At 45.3% G+C, this 20099-nt stretch overlaps 2 protein-coding genes across 3 annotated transcripts in view; one reads left to right on the top strand and one right to left on the bottom strand.

Annotated features, from left to right (window-relative positions):
• LOC120902963 overlaps nucleotides 1-20099 on the bottom strand; it is a 53351-nt gene that overhangs the window by 25506 nt on the left and 7746 nt on the right. The window contains exon 2 of one of the 2 annotated variants that reach the window (XM_040312075.1): nucleotides 5572-5738. The exons of the other annotated variant lie outside the window; for it this stretch is intronic. The gene's annotated coding sequence lies outside the window, so the exon portion shown is untranslated. The remainder of the gene's footprint in view (nucleotides 1-5571; nucleotides 5739-20099) is intronic. 2 annotated transcript variants of the gene reach the window in all.
• On the top strand, nucleotides 10756-12156 carry LOC120905063. The gene is made up of 3 exons (XM_040315730.1): nucleotides 10756-11122; nucleotides 11199-11805; nucleotides 11980-12156. The coding sequence occupies exons 1-3, from the start codon at nucleotides 11082-11084 to the stop codon at nucleotides 12154-12156; spliced, it is 825 nt and encodes a 274-aa protein (XP_040171664.1). The 5' UTR covers nucleotides 10756-11081.

Raw genomic sequence — 20099 nt, 5'->3', positions numbered from 1 at the left:
CAGAACCCAAAATTTAATTCCCATTGCCTTGCAATTCTAATTGAATCAAAAGCCCTTACCTTGCGGCAGACGGCCCCGATGCTGCAGACGAATTTCCCATCTTCAATGGATTGCTTCTTCCCGCCAAAGCCTGCTGCACCGTTCAAGAGCATACACACACACACACGTATAGGCACACTTCAAATGGTACCGGATCCGATGCAGATAATGTGTGTCAATGAGTAGAATGTAAATAAAGCGGGATGATAATTATAATTATCTACGCTTACTTGCCGGTAAGTGGATTAAAAGAGGTAAACGCTTTCGCACACTTTGCCACACGGAGAACACAGCCTCTCATGCACACACACACGCACACATACAAAGCCATTTTGCCTGGCTGTGATTACGTCGGAATGAGCGCCGGCACATCGTGCCAAGCTTCACTGCACCCTCCCCCACCGCCCGTAGCCGGGGATGACGGTGATGACGATGATGATGCGCCGCCTCGTAATCAACTTCTGCCAGGGCAGAGCGTGTGCATCATGTGCAACCGAGAGGATCAAGTGCTTATTTGGCTTTCATCATGCCGATCCCGCTGCTGTCATACCGGCGCTTATCACCTATGTTGTCTGAGGCGGCCCGTTAATAACGAACCACAAAAGGGGATAAACGGAGTCCGTTGTGAGCCGCCTATCCGTAAGGCCGCTGGGAAGGGTGTGCCGAGGTAGTTTATTGTTTATCGTAAACAAAAGACCACCATTGTTCGGGTGTTTACCGAACTTATCTTTAAACCGGGTGCTTTTGATGCAACCATTTTGCAACGGGAGGTGGAGGGTGGGTACCGTTTCACAAAGCGCTAAAACATACTCTCGACGTTGTGTGGTAAAAGTGGCAAGCCAGAAAAAGTGGTTGCTCGCCTCTCTCTGTGACGTTATTCTATTCATCGCTGACAACTCGCGCATGACGTAACAGTTAACATACGAGGTGAAAGCTCTACACACATACCATCATATCATACCTACATTTGAATGGTGTCGATAAAGTTTACGTTTTGCAAAAAAAGTGGCCTACCCAAACTGCCCTGCGTACAGCAACAGGAGGCAATTTTGTTACATTTCAGCAAAGAACAACTTTACGACTTTTGCCTAAAGAACGACGCCGTTACCGCATCCCTTCTCAAACAGCCCGCTTCTTCGTCGTGCTTTGATGTTTTCCCTATTTTCGGTTAAATCTAGCTCACACCCAAAGTCGTCATAACGCTTCGGCTCAACTTTGCAGCCTCGCGCCCGTAAGATGCGTTCCGGTGAGTGGAAAAGTTCCAAATGGCATACCGAAACCAGGCACAGCCGGCAAGAAAAATTGCCTAAAAGTGCAATCCCAAAGAGGCAATGCGCAGAACGGCTCAACAGCTTTCCCAACAGTCGTTCAAAGTTCGGCCGGAAAACGTGGCAAGTACGCTCTCGTTATGCTGTTTCTTGATGCGCAAATTTAACTTTACCCTGTTGCCTGGCGATACACGTGCGTGCGGGGGTTTTGGTACAGGCTTTCTTGTAGCAAAGTACGTTCCGAAACACACGCCTCCGTTTGCTTAGAATCAACATGAATTTAAGCGCCTGAATGTATGCAATCACAATAAAAGATTGATTTTTAAAAATTTGTTTTACCTTTTTTCAACGATGAAGAATCTTATCAAACGTAACTTTTAAAGCTTAATTTGAAGCTAGAAAATATAACACTATTACAATTTGTTTTAAGGTTTTTTTTAAACTGATTTTTAACATTAGTCGTGAGAAACTGGGCGTCTCCATAACGTGCGCGGCAGTTAATTCTTTCGAAAAGTTTCATATTTTTACAGCATGCCCCAAACACTGCATAGCATTTCACAAACGAGCAACAACAATATCAGAGAATGCCAATTAAAATATTTTCTTCACACCGAGTGCCATCGAATATCGGCACAAGCAGAAGTATTTTTTCCTGCGACGCTACGGCACACCGCTCCCAAACAATGCAAACATTCTTTGCCCCGGAAAAGCCGATTCATCGCCCACATAAATCATGCGCCGCGATGCGATACGCACCGGAGCAGGAGCCAAAATATGATTTCGTCACCCACTGCCGAACCCAAACCCGAAAAATAGCCACCAAACAAATTCTTCCCCCCGGCCAGCCCAACACTCCTGGATAACAAATTTCCACCACCACCACCATTGGCGGAAGTATGCGATTTGTATTTGTTCCATTTTTCCTTTTTCTTCCGTCAGCTCCATTCCAAAAATTATTCATTCCCCGTGTCCCTGTCGCGCAAAGCATTGACAAGGACAAGGGCAGAATCGTGCATAATCTATTACCTTTCGCAGTGTGCGCCCCCTCTCGCTGTGTGTGCGTTCCGAACGGTTCCTTCCCATGCAATAGAGCATTCTTGACAATAACAAGAAGAACGAGAGAGAGAAAGAGAAGAAAAAAACAATCGTCTCCATCGTCACAAAACGTAAATCCCCCATACCCTTTTCGTCTACCAGCATGACTTTTTATTCCAAACGTGCTGCCGTCCTCCGTTGTTCCGGAGATTTCCAGACCCCTTCGCCTCGGCAGTCGCACCACCGGCGTTCAGGCGCGTTCAGGCGCAAGAAATGTGTATTGATGAAAAGCGGGAAAGCGATTTATCGGAAAAGTTGTGTCCCCGCCATCCCCAATCCCCAATTCTTCGGTCCAGTTCGTGCCACTGGCAACGTTGGATATTTCACCACCAAGCCGGGTGGTTGGTTTGTGACGATTTATTTTTATTACACTGGAAAGAAATTCCATATACATTGTCCTAGACAGTGCAGGGTGGGAAGGCACGCGAATGCGCTGCGGACAACCCAAAGACAAAGAGCGTCATTTTGCCTTTCACTATGTTCTAGCTATTTTTCCCCCTATTTTTCATCCACACTGTCGAGGAGGGCGTCAACATGATTCACGGGTGGTGCGGGTGTTACAAAATGATATTCATAAAGAATCTTCATTGCTTTAATTCTTATTTTTTCTGTTTCTCAAATTGATGCGAAAACAAGCTTATGACATGGGTACAGTTTTGACTGGAAATCAATAAATCAATCGAAAAAGAGGTTCAGCTTTTCATTATTCTACGCTCAATTATGTGTTATATTGATTTTTTCCTTTAAATTCATTCCAAGTCATATCTACCACATTTATTAAAATACTGCATGATTAACTATCAATAAATTCATGTGCTTATAAAAAGCGCACGATTTTACATAACAATAGACGATCGATTTCCTCTAAACTCTTACCATTCCGTTTTCAAGAGTCTTAACCTTTCGAACAACCTTATAAAACCTCCACCCAGTTCAAATCCATATCTACCCATAAAACACTTCAAATATTGAGCTGTTTTATTTTCATTTTTCCTCTCTCATCCACTGGCTTCATACTTTTCACCCCCTCCAAACCAAAGCGTTGACAAAATTTTTCACCATCCCTCTATGCCGCGAACGAAAGCGAAACGTCCCGAACGTGCATATCTTCCGCACGCCCTGGGTGAAAGTAGGAAAGTTATAAACAGCTATTGATTGCAGTAGCACGATACCATTACAACGCGACGCAAATCTAACCGTTGGGGAAATATGACGACAAAACTTTTGTACCTTTTTTTTTTGTTTGGTCTACTCTGCCCCACGGCACAGAATCGCGAGCCTATTTGCCATCGGCCCCGCGCAATAACGCCGCTCCGTCGGTGTACACCCGAGCGCTCAAGTGCGTCACGTCACATTGCGCGGTGAAAGTGCTCTTTACTTTTTGTTGTTTCGTTCCTAATCGTGCGCCTACTACGCTACTGCAGGGAGCAGATCGAAATAAAAACCCCTCTACAAATCCCTAATACACGGCCCATTCCCACATTCCATACCGTGCGTAACAGCGTATCTCACCCGACGCTGCTACAGATTTATTCTTCGCGTGCGATGGTTTTATCTGTTTTCCTTCTCTCCATTTGATTTTCCGTCTTTTTTTTTATTGGCGCAGATAATTTGATAAAGATTGGCTGGCAGGGAAATTGTGCCAGCGTGGGCAGGCAGAAGCCTCCTCCTCGAAACGGAGGGTGATTTTTCGTTTCGATCCTATTTGAGCAAGGCCTGACGAAAGGCATGATTTGAAGGGCACGGAGCAATGCTAGCAAAACAAAAAAGGGAGCCTCGCTTAGCAGTAAATCCTACCGAAACGCTCGCAGCATCTTCCTTGTCATGCTTTGCTCCCGCTTTTTCCTTACGCAAACGCGCAACGAATTCGAAACTTTGTTTGCATCGATAATTTATGGTATCACGGGGTGGAAGGAGTGTGTCGCCCTCGATGCCTCGTGCGAAAGAACGCAGAGAGCTGCAAATTTGTTTTTAATTCACAACCACACGTGTCAAGTGTCATCGCGGTGGCGAAACGGGTGGGCCGCATGATAACAGGGAAAACAACACACACACAGGGACAAATGATATCTTCCTTTTTTTCCTCCCTGTGTCACTCGGTGCTTGCATGACCCTTTTGCATCCGGAGGGCTCCAGTGGGAGTAGAAGGGACACTCCCTGGAGGAAATCACACCCCAGCGTAGTGGCGTAATTGAATTTTTAAACCCAATCCACTTACTTATCTACTTTTTGGCAAGTGATTACGAGCTAACTCCCACTTGCAGCAGCGGTGTGTCTTGCTGCCCGTGGCCGAGGGAAATTTATTACAAATATTGTAACGAACGTTGAATAATCGGCTTTTGCCGGGCTGCTTGGTAGAAGGGGCCTGCCGTACATACGCTTGCAGCAGAGTGTTGAGTGCAAAGTGAAAAACTCATCTAAGTGAGTTTTTTCTTACAGTATGTGACAAAAGTTTTGTAATTCAATACATATTGTAAGACAACACTAAAAAGACGAAAAGCTATTATTGCTCGTGATTTTGAATTTTGAACTTAAAACATCCCGAACAACTTGCACACTAGCTACTAAATTCAATTGCACTTTTCCGGCACACACTGTGGCCCCATAAAACTGCAACAGATTCTCCTATTCCGGCTCCACGGCTCCTAATCCCTCCACACGACGCAAATGCACGCGCGTCTGCGATAAATTAGCTACCATGTTAGCGTACACAAATTAATTAATTTATTTGCATACTCTGCGCTTCGCCACACGCTCGCTCGCTCCTCCCGAGATTAAGTGCGCTTCACGCCGAGGGACCCCACCACACACCCATCGACCCATGGCTTAAGTAACGGGGCAAAGTTTTTAGTTATCGCCGGTCCAAAAACTCCCATCGCTTGGACCCAAAACAGCGTTTGCTAGGGGGAAACGCTGTGCCGTGCAATTCGTGGAAACTACAACCAACCGTCGGAAGAAAGGGACACACCATCCTTTTTGGTGTCTATTCTTACGCGTCCCTTCCCTCGGTGTTCCACTACGAGTGCCCTCTTCCGCTCACTGTATTTAAAACGAGCACCAAGCAAAAGCGGCTACATGCTGTAATCAGTGTGGTGGGGTTGTAAAAGTTTTTGCGTGCCTCATCTCTCGCTAAGCCGGGCTGCCAGCATTATTCACTAAACTGTCTTACCTTCCAGCACCGAACGGTGCCTTCTCTCGTTGGGTCGTACTGCCCAAATTTTGGCGAGTGGATGTTGCTCTGCTCTTTCTTCTGCTATTTTCCGTAACCACAAACCGCTTCTTTTCTGTCTGGATAGCTCCGTCTCCCTAGCTGGCTGCGCTGCAACCGAACGCGCGCTGCAAAAATAGGATGAACATGAAACTCATAAGTCAAAGTTTATTTTCCACGCGATTTTATCTCGGAAGCTTTTCCGCTGTTGCATCCTTGTGGCGTAGCGAGTCTCCTTGGCGCTTCTTCAGCTTCCCGGAAGGAATGCTGTGTGCTCTAAATCTGATCATTCAAGTGGATATAGCCAAGTGGATGGTTTCGCAGTCTTTTCTCTCCCTTCCTTTCTAGTCAAATACTCTGTCTACTACTAGCTCCAAGTCTGTCCGGGCTGGAGAGTTCCTTTTTTTTTTTTGGTAAGAACACCATTTTCATGTGTGAGCACCCTGTTCTTCCGAGAATAAAAATCAGCGCACATGCACATGTCGCACGCTCTCTCGCTCCGGTTCGAAATTCTGCCCCCGGAAGCTGGCTACCCATTTTTCTCGCCTTCCACACACACACACACGCGCGCGATTTTCCTTGCACGCTTCACTAGTTTCCGGGAGAAAGTGGATTGGTTGTGACTTTTTTATGATGTCATTTTGGCGAACACCTCCGGACCTCCGAAACCTGTGTCCCTGCCGGGCAGCGACGTGTCCCGCGGAAGCAGCAAAACGGACGCCAGTCAATGTTGAAGAGTGGCTTTTATGTCGGAGAGGGGGTGGTGGCCAGCAGAAGAAAACTTGGCCACCGAAGCGGGTAGCAAAGCTTCTGCTGGAAACACGGAAGCTAATGGATTAAAGATTATGATCGCGGACCCGTTCGGTTTCCGCAAAGTGACTTCCCGGCTGGGTTTATGATTTCACTGTGCCCGGGGGCTGTTAAATTTGCCCAATGGCCGTGCGCGAACTTAAACTTTAATGGCTGTACAGAGGGCTTTGTTTTGAAAGCATTTTCCCATCCACACCATTAAATGGGCTGACCTTTCGGCTGGATGCGTAACAACTCTTGTTTGCAGCGAAAGAGTTTCATCATCTTTCAACGTTCTTTTGGTGTTTTTGACGGAGTTTGAAGTTACAAGTTTTAAAGATTTCCAGAAAAAGGTTTCATTACAGTGATTTACATCAAACATACTTGTTATGCAACATTGAATATTGTGCTTAAATCGATGCATTATTTTGCCATAGCCTCTCGAAGTATTTTAAATAAAATACTTCATTCTTCACATGATGTAAACCACGTAACGAGCATGTTAAACTGCCCCAAAATTATCACGTAACATGTACCCCCGCTATCACATACAATATTAAACCCCAAGCCATTATAAATCTTGTTTTCCATTCATAACGAGCATATTATTTTTCGCCCATCTTCTTCAACCGAACCAATATCCTTCCGCCATTTATTACAAATAAACGTGCTCTTTATCGCACTCCTTTCCCTACCCAATCCCCATAGACGTCGAACATAAGCTCCAGCTACCGCAGCACACACAGTGATTTCCTTTCCATCCTTTAATCATTCATTTTGCGCCCCATTTGTGTACTGGGGGGTCTGTGCTTGCCTGCACAAACAATGAAAATGCATCATTTGCCCACAGCGCGCGCTGCATTTAACGTGCTGCAACGCTACGAGCATCCAAACGATTCCCAAGCTCCCCCTGTAATCGATGCTCGTTGCTCGCGGCTTAATTAAACTGTGTGTGTGTTTTCATACAACACGGGCTCAATGCGGTGCAAAAATTAATAATTCAACAGGACAGGATTGAAGGACTTTGGCATATTGCAATGGGCGGGAAATGGGGCCTTTTTTCTAGAGAGGGATTTGAACAATTGCGACTGATACCTACAATGTACCCCAACACGCCCAATGTTGCCGCATCGTTACCAGTTTCAATTGCAATTCCAGTAAAGTTGATGTTTTCATTTATTAAATCATTATTCCTCGTTCGCTTTGTTCGCTCAACCCGAAACGGACCCACAATGGAGATGAAATGCGCTCCAGAAGTACCACAGTCCAGTGCTTGTGTTCAAACGAGCAGGTGGTTCATGTTGTCGCCGGGAGGAGGAAGTTTCCTTGCCCAAATCCACACGCCATACCCCTTTTGCTCCGGCAGGTATATCCATCAACGCAACCCAACTGTCTCATCAACGTTTACTCATCACTTTACCGAGCCACACGGCAGCACATTGCCGGCAGCATCATGCCGGCAAGCTGTCACCAGAGTCAATATTGGACTTTTCATTAACTGGAAAGCATCAATTTGGGTCATAAAAGCCAGATTTCCCTGCGCCCTTTCCCTTGTGTTCCCTGCTGCTGCCCTTTCTTCCATATTCCGGTCAGTGAAGATGGCACCTACACCCTACCAAACCTACGGAAAAGTCGTCCAAATTGTCTACTAAAATGTAGCTTAACGACACAGAACGGTATGATGCGAGATCATCGTCAACTACGGCTCGTTATCATCGTCATGATCTTCATCGTAATTATTATCGTTATGATCTGAAAGTAATCTGAGAAGTTTAGCACAGCCGGGGAGGACGACATATTTAGCATTCAGCAAACAACTTCCTCCTTACCCGGCCAACCCAACACGCCCAGACATGTTTACCGACCGTCGCTTCCTGCGACATAAACTGCAACAAACAACGTACTTCGGGGAAGAGTTTTTGTTTCCCGTGAAGCGAGGCACAAATATTTGCCACATCGGGGCTTAACCGTAAACCTAACCTGTCTCATCTGTCGCTTCCCCATCGCCACACGCTTTGAAACTTGTGAAACTTTCCCGCCTTTTTCCGGTAACTGGTAACTTTTCCTTCCGTGTCGTGTTTTGCCGCTTTCCTCTTCCACGACGACCATTTCCATCCGAATGCGTCGGTGGGCGGCACGATGCACTAGCCCACCCATATCTCATAAGGACGCATAACTTTTATGCCGGGCGCGACCACCATCCAACGGGCTCACCTGAGCGAATGCCTCCGTCTTCCAGGCAGGCATAAGTCTTTCACCCGCTGGCAAAACTTTTCATCTTAAATCATTGCCCCGTTACACTGGCATTGTGGAGTTACACAACGCACACGCGCTCACGTGCGGACCTGGTCCGGAAGCGCCCAGGGTTGGCTGTGGCTGTAACTTTTTCTTTCTGTGCTGCTTCTGCTGGGGCGTCCAGCGTGACTCGAAGCTGTGGTATAAATATTAAAAATCATTACCCCACGCTGACCGGGTGCTGAGTGCTCTCTCACTTCAGGGTTGCATTATTATTTACGATTTGCTTGCTAGCTATGACTTATTCTTCCCAAACCTTTGGCAAGGCTACCTACGCCGTACAGATGTGTCAGACCAGCATGAGGAACGGTTCCCCAAGCACCCACAGCGACAGCAGCAGGTGACGGTAGTGTTTCAACCGAGTTCTCGCTTCCCATCACCGATACGGGAGCTCTCCCTCTCTAAAAACCGGAGGTCAACCGATGTTGGACTTGCCGGTGCACCCGGGCATTCGCTGCACACTTCACCTTGTATCGATGGCAACTCCTTCAAAAGCGCACCGCCCGCCACTCTTGGGGCCACTCCTGGGAGTGGAGTGTTGTAGACATGGGAAACTTTTTCCATTTATGACTTTTCTCCAACGGGACGCTCCGAAACGCATGACGAGTCCATGGAAAAAGGAGGACTTTGAGGTGCACTTCTCGCGTTGCACTCGCAACCTTCGTTCCGGTTCATTGGTGCTTCTTTGCTGCCCTGCCCTGTCCTGAGTTCGGCTCACCGTGTCCAACCGCAGGAAAGTAATATCTCTTTACGCACAGTCAAGCAGCAGCCCGTACTCAACAACTCATCGTTAACGGTGTGCCACACCGGGCAAAGCGAAAGGGTGAACTATGGGACCGGACCATGTTCGGGATGGAATTGATGATGGTAAGTTCAAAAATTGTATCATGAATCACGTCCGCACCTCAGGGCTGGTTTGGTGCCTGCAGCTGCCCCGCTGTGGGCCACACAGTATCGTTTGATGCCATAAATTGTTGGAAAAAACTTTTGCGATGAATTGAAAATTGTAGCCAAACAAAAGCACAAGGCACTCATGGTTTATGGGAAAGCTTTTTGAAAGATGTTTCTGAAAATGTTCTTAGAAAGTGATTCAAATCTCAAAGTATTAAGTTCACAGAAAATAAGTTAGAAGATGAAAGACAAAATTGGTACCAAGTTTAATAACTTTATCATACATATTACCAAATAAATTAATAACTATGTCTGTATCTATGATAAGCCCTCAGTTATTCCAATGTATTCCATTGTATCGTTACATTTCCACTTCAATTCTATCTGACGATGACAAATAATATCACTATCCCCGAAGTTATTCCGTAACATATCCATACAGTAATAACAAGTGATGTAATGAAGAAAACACAATGTTTTTTGTTCATCATGCGACATCAACTCATTACCACAATTGCCTATGAAACATTCCAGCTGCCAAGCATGTGCATGTCCATTATACCTTTTCTTCAATGTTATCCACAGCAACCTCATTCATTCTTTGCTTCTATTATCATTCCCCTAAAGCACTTTGCATTATCATGGACCAGTGCTGGTATTGTACGCTTCCCTCAAGTTGATTATCATTGTGCAAAAAGAAAGACTAATGTAGCAAGTGATAGCAGAAATCACATCAAAGAACTAAAATCCCAACCATTACCACTCCAATTTCATTTGCGGACGGTAAAAGCGAGAGAGAGAGAGAGAGAAATAGAATTAATTGGATACTAAATGGAAGGAGCGCTCGGAGCCGGCGTTACATCCCATGATCGTTGTCAACTTGGCGAGCAAGGACTCGGACGGACAAGTACTCGCAGATGACCGTTCAGATTTGGACTAGTGATTTAGTTAGGTATTAATTAAATCACTCCCAACTAAAACTTGCTCCACCAGAGCTGTCATCTGAGCGGCGGACCTAAACCAACTGCTACCATAGACTGCTCTCGCCATTCCGTACGGACGGAGCAACAAAGGGCGGTAGAGACAAGTCACACACACACATACGGAATCATGACAATCGATGTGCCTTCCTCGTGCTCCTGATTTTATACGCTGTTTTGCCGTGTTTTTTCTGGAATCTCAACATTTGCAACAGTGGTGCTGCTGAGTTGTTCGTACTGGCTAGTGCGTGCCTTCGATTAATATAAAGCTGCTTCTGTTTATTCAACATTTTTGCCGAGAAAGTGTTTGGCTTCGTTTCTGCTCCTGTCACTCATCAGATTGTGCTGAGTCATCGTTATGCAGTGCTCAACCTGCAATGCACCCACCGATAGTGCTAATTCGGTGTCCTGTGCCGGTGTTTGTGGTTCCAAGCATCACACCCATTGCACGGGGTTGTCCCGTGATTCTACTCGTGAGCTTGGGCGTAATAACCAATTGTTGTGGTTGTGCAAAACATGTTACGAGTTTCGCATTGGCACAAATTCACTTCTCACAAGTGAGATAGCAGCCCTACTCGAATTGGTGAAAGCAGATATTCTCACCACAATTGACTCATCTCTCTCTTCTCTTAGATCGGCTATCAAGAGCGATTTGCTTCCTGAGATCCTCGCTCTCGTTGATAAGCGAGCGCTAACACCCATATTAGCTAAGCCGTCTGTTAGCAACGCATCGCGATCGCACACATCCACTAATGTATCGTCGCTCAATGCCACAAATACATCCAGAACGACTAAAACAGCTTCCGCTCGCCGTACATTTACTAACTCAACGGAGCTCACTGATGATATCCAAGCTGCGAACGATACCAACACTGTGGATGATTCTGACAACTGTAACCACTACAATCATCGTACTAAGCCGACTAGTGATGTTAGTGCTGGAAACTATCGAACAAATACACAAGCATCTTCTGATCCTGTTTTGAACCAAAACACCACCAACACGGGCATAGCCGAGAAAGTATGGTTATACTTCACGAACATCAAATCGCATGTCTCGGCTGATGATATGCGTGTGTGGCTTAAAGCTGTGCTACCAACAGACGATATTAATGTTTACCGTCTCACGAAAAAGGGTGTGAACCTGGACTCGATGTCCTTCATATCGTTCAAAGTGAGTGTTCCTAAATCTCTTAAGGAGCTTGCGCTGCACTCTACTATTTGGCCAGTTTCACTTACTGTTCGGGAGTTTGTTGCTCGTGGCCTACCAAAGCAACGTGTACATGAAAGGGCTCGATTTGACCCTTCTGAGCTTATTTCGCATCGTACAAATAGTGAAAATTGCTCTTCAGCTGTGCCAAAAACTACCGCTCATCCGGATCATTTTTTGGAACATCGATCGCCACCCCCACAGCGCGTGATTCTATCACCATCCCAGATGACCGAGATCCTAGAGGCTATTCAACTGGAGTTTCCTCCCACACCGCCTCAGTTATCACCGGGGGTGGGGCTTCAATCTCAATCGAATCTCAGCAACACGAACCGCTCACCACAGATCAGCCCGTTTGCCAAACGGATAGCTCAAAAGTAATAGACCCATTTGTGATATATTACCAAAATGTTCGAGGCCTTCGCACCAAATACAATGAATTGCGCCTTTCTGCGAATGAATCAGGGTTTGAAATGCTTGCCCTTACTGAAACCTGGTTAAATGAATCGATTCCATCCAACATGGTCCTTGATAGTGATGCCTACAACATATACCGCTGTGATCGAAGCAGGTTAAACAACGAACGTTCGCGTGGGGGTGGTGTGCTACTTGCATGTTCCGTTCGATATCCTTCTGTGGCACTTAACATTAATCAACCCACGCTTGAAGCTTTATGTATACGTGTTTCTTTTTCTAAGTTTCGTCTTTATGTGGGGATTGTTTATGTGCCACCGTATTTGAGCAGCGACCGCAACTATTTGGAATCCCTTTCTGCTTTCATCAGTGATGCATACATGCAAATGAAACCGAATGATCATCTTATCCTTCTGGGTGACTTCAATCAACCTGCGTTAGAGTGGTCGCTTTCTACCGCAGTAAGGCCAGATTCATCTTCAGCTATAAGACATTATGTGCCACATATTTCTTCGAATACATCCAGTTCCTGCTTTTTGGATATGTTAAACCTGCATGAACTCTATCAGCTGAACGGGGTGCATAACCATTTAAATCATTATTTGGACCTGGTGCTCTCCAACTCTGCTGCAGCTGCTTGTTGTTCTGTGTATCCTGCTTCGTCACTGCTCCTGCCCCAGGATGCCCATCATCCTGCTCTAGAAATTGCGTTACCGTCTTCTTTATTTAGGGCTAGTAGGGTTAGGAATGAATTGCCTTCTGCTCCTAATTCATTGAGTGTTCGTTATAATTTTCGTCTTACAGACTATCGTAAACTTAATTCAATTCTATCTCGTTCCGACTGGTCTTTTTTTTATCAATGTACATCGGTCGACGAGGCTGTCCAATCGTTTAATGCTTTGTTAACCTCTGCACTCCTTTCATGTACACCTATTTTTCGTTCCCCTCCTAATCCTCCCTGGTCCAATCGTACTCTTCGCAACCTGAAAAAGGATAGAATGAAATATCTTAGGAGGTATCGTCTGAACCGATCTGCTTTCAACTTTCGTTTATTTAAGTACGCTGCCTCTGCGCATCGACTATACAACAGGGCTTGTTTTGAGGCCTATTCGAGTAGACTGCAATCGCGTTTCCGTTCTGATCCAGCATCCTTCTGGCAATTTGTTAGGATTCGAAGAGGGTGCAATACGTTACCTAATGAAATGGTACTTGATTCTCGAACTGCCTCTACGCCTGTTGAGATCTGTGAGCTATTCTCTGCACATTTTTCCCAAATGTTTGAGCCACCGGTTAGTGACCCTAACCTTATTGAGGGTGGGCTACTCTACACGCCAGAGAACTTAATTAATCTCTCCGATATTTCGGTTAGCTCTGAAACAGTTGTACAGGTGTTATTTGGGTTGAAATGTTCTTTTACTCCTGGTCCAGATGGCATTCCTGCCTCTGTTTTAATAAACTGTAAGGACGTGCTTGCTCCACACCTTGCTAAAATTTTCAACCTTTCACTTTCTCTTGGGGTTTTTCCTGCTCTTTGGAAATCCTGTTGGCTTTTTCCGGTACACAAAAAGGGATGCCGTAGCATTGTTTCTAATTATCGTGGGATAACCCAAACTTGCGCCACAGCCAAAACTTTTGAGCTATGTATCCTTCCAACCATACTTCATAGTTGTAGTTCAGCTATTAGCCCTAAACAGCATGGGTTTATGCCTGGTAGGTCTACTTCAACTAATCTCATGTCTTTTATTTCCAATATTTTTAGATCTTTTGAGGCCGGTACCCAACTTGATGCAATATACACCGACTTTCATGCTGCTTTTGATAGTTTGCCTCACTCTTTATTATTAGCTAAATTGTCTAAACTTGGTTTTGGTGATGGCATTATTAGCTGGCTGTCCTCATATTTAAGTAATCGATCATGCAGGGTTAAAACCGGGTCGTACTTATCTGAGGAGTTTTTTTGTACGTCAGGTGTCCCGCAGGGTTGTGTGCTAAGTCCACTTCTGTTTTCTTTGTTCATCAATGATGTTTGTAATGTTTTACCTCCTGATGGTCATCTCCTTTATGCGGATGATATCAAAATCTTTTTACCTGTGTCTTCTTCTTCTGATTGTCTGAGACTTCAGCATTACCTCAATGCATTTGCTCATTGGTGTTCATCCAATTTACTTCGCCTGTGTCCCGAAAAATGTTCTGTTATTTCTTTCTCTCACTCTCTTTCTCCTATTTTATTTAACTATACTCTCTCTAGCGCTTCCCTCTCTCGTGTTATGTCCATCCGTGACCTTGGTATTATACTTGACTGTCGTCTTAACTTTAAACTGCAGCTTGATGAGGTGCTACTAAAAGCAAATCGAACCCTTGGGTTTATCTTACGTTTTACCTCTATTTTTAGAGATCAAAGCTTCCTAAGAATCCTTTATTGTGCTTTGGTAAGGCCTATTCTTGAATATGCAAGTATCATCTGGAATCCTCCCACTATTGATGGCTGTTCGAGAATTGAAAGCATTCAGCGCCTCTTTACCAGGATTGCCTTTCGTCGTTTGTTCGGTGCTGCCTCACTACCTCCCTATGAAACGCGATTGCAGTTATTCAATCTTCACTCCTTAAGCTTCCGCCGCCAAGTGTTTCAGGCTTGTTTTATTGGTGGCTTATTACTTTCTGCTACTGATGCTCCTGATTTACTCTCGTCCATCTCGCTGTATGTTCCCTCTCGTTCTCTTCGTCCACGTGATCCTCTGTCAATTGAAACACGTCATACTCTTTATACTTTCAATGACCCTCTTCTGTCCTGTTTCAGGTTGTTTAACCACTTTTACTATCTCTTTGATTTCGACTCCTCTCTTAACTCTTTCCGTAACCGTATTTTTTCTTCTAATTCCCTTTAATTATTCTCCTTAGTTCTATTACTCTCTTTTTTTTTGTTTTTGTTAAGTTTATGATAGTCTCTACGCTCTACTCTTGTTTTTTTTCTTTTCTTTTTTGCTAGGTCAAGACTAGGTTAGTTAGGCTTAGTTTTTCATGAATTATTTTGTTTATTTGTTAGTATTAAATTACTTTTAAGTCTATTATATTTAGCCTTGATGGCGGATATTGTATGAAATAAATGAAATGAAATGAAATGAAATGAATCCTCTACATCACGAGATTACCCCGGTCGGTTTGGTTGGTTTAGATGACTGGCGTATTTCGCCTCCCATTGACATACATACCCGAGCTTGATCCGGCAATGAATACTACTCTGCCGTTCGTCCGTCCGTCCATTTCACCTCATCCATCTAACGCTCCGACATCGCGCCCGAGCCGCTTCTCATGATTTATTCCCATTTCCACGTGGCGTGAAAAAGGACGCCTCGCGCACCCGTGTGCCCGCCCGTCAGTCGGTGCCAAGTCAAACCGAAAACCATCCGTCAAAGCGCTAATGTAAATAGGCTTTCACGTAAAAGCGCAACGCAACACACATAGATTAGTGAAATTGAACCCACCACACCAGCAGGGAGGTCGACCCTCACTACCCTCTTCAACGCGCGACAGCTGGACGCCTTCGTCAACGTCTCTCCTGCACCCGGAGAGGCACACGAGGCTAGCACAATAAGAAATGGCCCTGCACTGCTCACATTGCCTACCGCCACCAACCACATGATCCCCCGGCAAGGCCGTACATATTTACGAAACAATTAGTGCTGTCAGTATCAATTTATCTCGAACATGAAAACTTAATTCCGCTAAGCAGGATCTCGTTCGTACCTTCCGTTGCGTAACGCTGCGCTTACAGCTTCATTCCCTTTGGTTGTTCCGTATCCTTTAAGATTACGACCAGGATATGGGTTCAGTTGAAAAGAAACCATACTCACACACACACGCACAGCACCGTATGTGCGCAATATGGAGAATGACTTTGCTAAATATCACAGAGCTAAAAGCGATGTAGACGTGTGTGGCAACGCCTATGAGATTTCCTCAACTACTGAAAGACAGCGGAAAGCCCTTTAGACGTATCCGGTGCTGTGGTAGCCTTCCCGCGGGGGGAATGGAATTCACTGCACGTAAACCACCCAAAAAGGCAAAAGCTGAAAAGTCTCCATCTGCGCCGCGTGTAGAGCCTTGCCCGCATTTCTTCACACACACACTCACACATGTCGTCGCTTCAGTTTTCCGGTCAATGGGCTCGCGTCACTCAACCGGGCGCTACCGTTGTTCCGCACAGTGAAAAGAAATCGAAGTGAGCACTCTAGCGTGAAGCCTGAGGCAGCCCTAGATCCATTATTTAAAGCGCGCCGAGGCCTAAACAAGTCAGCGAGAGGCAAACATTGGAAAATCATCCCAAACACGCGTTTGGGGTGCTTCCAAATCGCTAGAGCTGATGCTCCATCTTCCAGGAAAACAAAATTCCTCCAGGATGACATACGTTGAAGAAGCTTTGAAGAAAAAGTGCTACGATGCGTGATCCGTACCATTTTGATGTTGCTTCAGCTGTAACCTACAGAAACAAACTACAGAAAAGAGGGACCTTCTTTTCTTGAGTTGTTTTTATTTGGAGAAATGCGTATCCAAAACAATCCTTGATAGTATCCCCTAGGAAACTTTTTCCTTTCGAGAAGCTTTTGGCTTTGTATCGTAGGTGTCTGAAGTTTAAGAGCCAATTTTCAAATCAACATATTTTATTCCTTCCCCAATGGCAATAGTACACGCGCACTGTTATTTTTGGACATTGGGAAAGTGTAAAGAAATATAGATTGAAAGGTTTTTTGCGTCAATTTTGAGGGAGGAATTAAGATTTCCCTTTATGATGATTCATTCATAGCAATAGATACAATTGTAATGTTTCTAAAAGCACTCTGTCCTATCTTTTTTTTTTACAGAAATCTCCCATTCACTCTTCTCCGGAGAGATTAGTTGATCCCTAGGGACTGCTGGGACTACTCCATCAATGCGATGCCTAGCGTGCAAACCAAGGCAAAAACCCATCAGCAACAAGTTTCTGGCCCATCGTAAATAAGCTGAAATTACGACCATCCTGCTATTCCTACATCCATATCTCCCTAACTGCAGCTCCAACAACACTCATCGCATCGAAGCATAATGCAGAACCTGTTTATGGTGCAAAACACAACGCACAAACCAGCCGGTGCCATTTGATAGCCTGCAGCCACATCATCATCATCATCATCATCCTCATCTTCTTCATCAACATTGGCTATATCCTTGCAAAAATATATCTACCAACAGCAGCTCGGAGGGAACAGTTCTACGTGCAGACATTGGAAACGCATCTCTACGAAACGAAGAAGACGGCCTTTTAAGCAGCAAAAATTGAGGGAAAAAATACACGCAAAAAGATAAACTTTGCCATCCAAATCTGCGTACCATATACCCGCTCTCCTCGCTACCGGATGCCATATCATCGGTATTCCTAGCGCTTAATGGCACATGAAAAATGAATATCCAATCTTTCACTAGCAGTGTGCACACTTCACGGAAACGAACGGTCTCCCAGCAGGAGCTGCCGGCAGCATACGCATTTAAGGAAGTAGGAAACTGGTGATGCCACTGCTGCTAGAGTACGGTTGTTTGCTCTTCAGTTCCGTTCGTATCAACCGTTCGGTTCGTACGACACGGTTTTATAGTCCCATCATTGCCCCTGAGTGAAGAAAAATAAACCGAAATAGCGCGTAAACCGATATCTCTAGTAGTGAGCACCGTTTTGCACCAGCGATAGATAAGGCACAGCCCAGCCGTAGCGCACCAAGATTATATCGATGAGTTAATTTCTTTCGGCCTGCCTATTGTGGATTCGCCCCGGGAGGAGTCTTCCTTCCGCCCGGAAGTCAATTTCACAACTCCTGGCGATGTCAGGGCTTCATCCAATTATTTTCTTTCGCTTTCGGATTTATAAAACTGTGCTTCTCACGAGCTGGAGAGTAGACGGCATCGGAAGCACACCATTAGTGTGGAATTTAAGATCCCACCGACATGTAAACAAACGCGGGCGAAACATTTTGAAGTCACTTTCAATTAGGATTTAAGCGACCACTCCCCTTGGTCGGATGAAGCCAGAGTGTGACGTAAAATCATAAAGGCGGTTTGATTGATTGACATTCATTCCCGGGGTGTACCTCTCGCGAACAGTGCCTCAGGCATCAGGTCCATCGCATTCCTGAGCAGTAACTTCCAGCTGCCATCGCCAAAATTTACTCCTCGTAATAATCTCCCACCGTGTACGCGCACACAAGTATAACGAAAAAAGGGGTTTCCAGAAAATACTTTCCACCTCATTTACTCTTCTCCCCAAAATTTCCCAAGAAACTAAGGTTGCGTTCCGGTTCCTGTCACTCACTCATCCTCCAAATCGGGAGCCCGACCACCACACCTACCACTGTGAAAACCCAGGCAACGGGAGACGGAGAAGATATGTGTAAACGAGTCGAAGAAAAGAGGGGCCGGCGAAAAAAGAACTCTCAGACCCGGCGAAAATTTATCATTTACAGACAACAAAGAATGACAGCGTGTCAGCGTGGCACTGACAAACATTGTGCGCTGGGTTGGTGGTGTGTCTAGGCAGCTGGGCCTGGCGGTGTCGGGCTCGGTACTCGCCGTGGCAGCCGGAAGCGGAAGGCAAACACAGTGGCGAAAGTGTATCATGAGCAGCGATAATGGGTGGCAGCAGCATTTTTACCCCAAAAAACATTAAAGAGACCTAGAGCGAGCTTAGTCACCGGCAGTGGCTGGATGCTGCCCGCGCGCGCCGTCTGGACTGACGAGAAGTTTATTATTGCTGGGATGAAAAAAGGGAGGGAAAAAATCTCTCTTTGCAGTTTTTTTTGTTCGTTCGTCTGTTTGTTTCACTGTCCTTTTATCCATAGACACACACACCATTCGCTCGTCAGGATATTATTGGACGCCTTTATCGTTGCTCATTTGGTTGGGCATCAAATGAGGGTTTTGTAATGTTGTGTGGTTGTGGATTTTTTTCTTCTTCCTGCTTCTCGTCCTCCGTCACTCGTCCATACTAGTCTACTATCCTGAGAAGGAAACGAGCAAAGTTGCGGAGCAAAACAAAAATGAGCTGACGAAAGGGAAAGCAATCCCCAAAGCGGGTGGAGAGAAGTTGCCAAACGCCCGTATGATGCCGGCCGCCTTGTGGAAATGACATATTTTTCGTATCCGTGCGTTTGATGCTTTCCAAATCGCTCCTCTGCCCCAAAATGCCGTTGCTAAACGACGCGGGCTTAGTGGGTAGGGAATGGCTAATGGAGCTGTAACGCCTTTGCGGTGTTATTAGGCAGTTAATAAGATTTTGGAATGCTGAAATTGAAGAATCTTGAAGAACATTTCTCCACACCGTCCCAAAAAACATTCCCGGGAAGTTGAATTTGCTGCAGAAAAAAAAGTATGTATCCTGGCATCTTCCGAGGTGGAGATAAACGATAAGAGGATTATACTGCTGCGTATGCTGCTCGCTACCGGGAGATGAAAAATTAAGAAGAAATGCCACTTCGTTTGTGGGACGCGTGTGCTACCAATTAGTGCACATTTTGCAGCGTGTGCGTAATTTGTTGTCGAACAAAAACGTTTCTAGGGGTTAGTAGCTCTGAGCTGTGAGCAATGGAAAGTTGGAGCAAAACATCGAATTTCCATGAGATGTACTTGCTTCTTACTTGGTAAAACTATGTTCTAGAAAACTTTCTTTCGACCATGTATAACGACTCTACCTGAAGGATACAAACTTCTTCTTGAAATTCAAACTTCTATCGCTTGTGCTTCTGTTTAAGTTCATACGTGTAAAAAGATGCACGAAAATGCTGGAAAAACGTTGCCCACAAGTCCTATAACTATTCTCAGAAAACCCAAAACCATCGTGTAGCATGTTATAACGGTACATCGAATAGTTACATCAAGCCTCACTCCCATCG

Source organism: Anopheles arabiensis, chromosome 3 (assembly GCF_016920715.1).
Source record: "Anopheles arabiensis isolate DONGOLA chromosome 3, AaraD3, whole genome shotgun sequence".
NCBI classification, from domain to species: domain Eukaryota; kingdom Metazoa; phylum Arthropoda; class Insecta; order Diptera; family Culicidae; genus Anopheles; species Anopheles arabiensis.
Note: the sequence above shows the minus strand (reverse complement) of the source record. Positions and strands in the feature narration are given on the sequence as shown.

Excerpts from the sequence above, each read along its gene's own strand:
- LOC120905063 (XM_040315730.1), top strand. The coding sequence starts at position 11,082 with ATGTTACGAGTTTCGCATTGGCACAAATTCACTTCTCACAA. Across the intron at positions 11,123-11,198 it reads CACAAATTCACTTCTCACAA|ATCGGCTATCAAGAGCGATT; the intron begins GTGAGATAGCAG and ends CTCTTCTCTTAG. Across the intron at positions 11,806-11,979 it reads TTTGGCCAGTTTCACTTACT|CGCGTGATTCTATCACCATC; the intron begins GTTCGGGAGTTT and ends CCACCCCCACAG.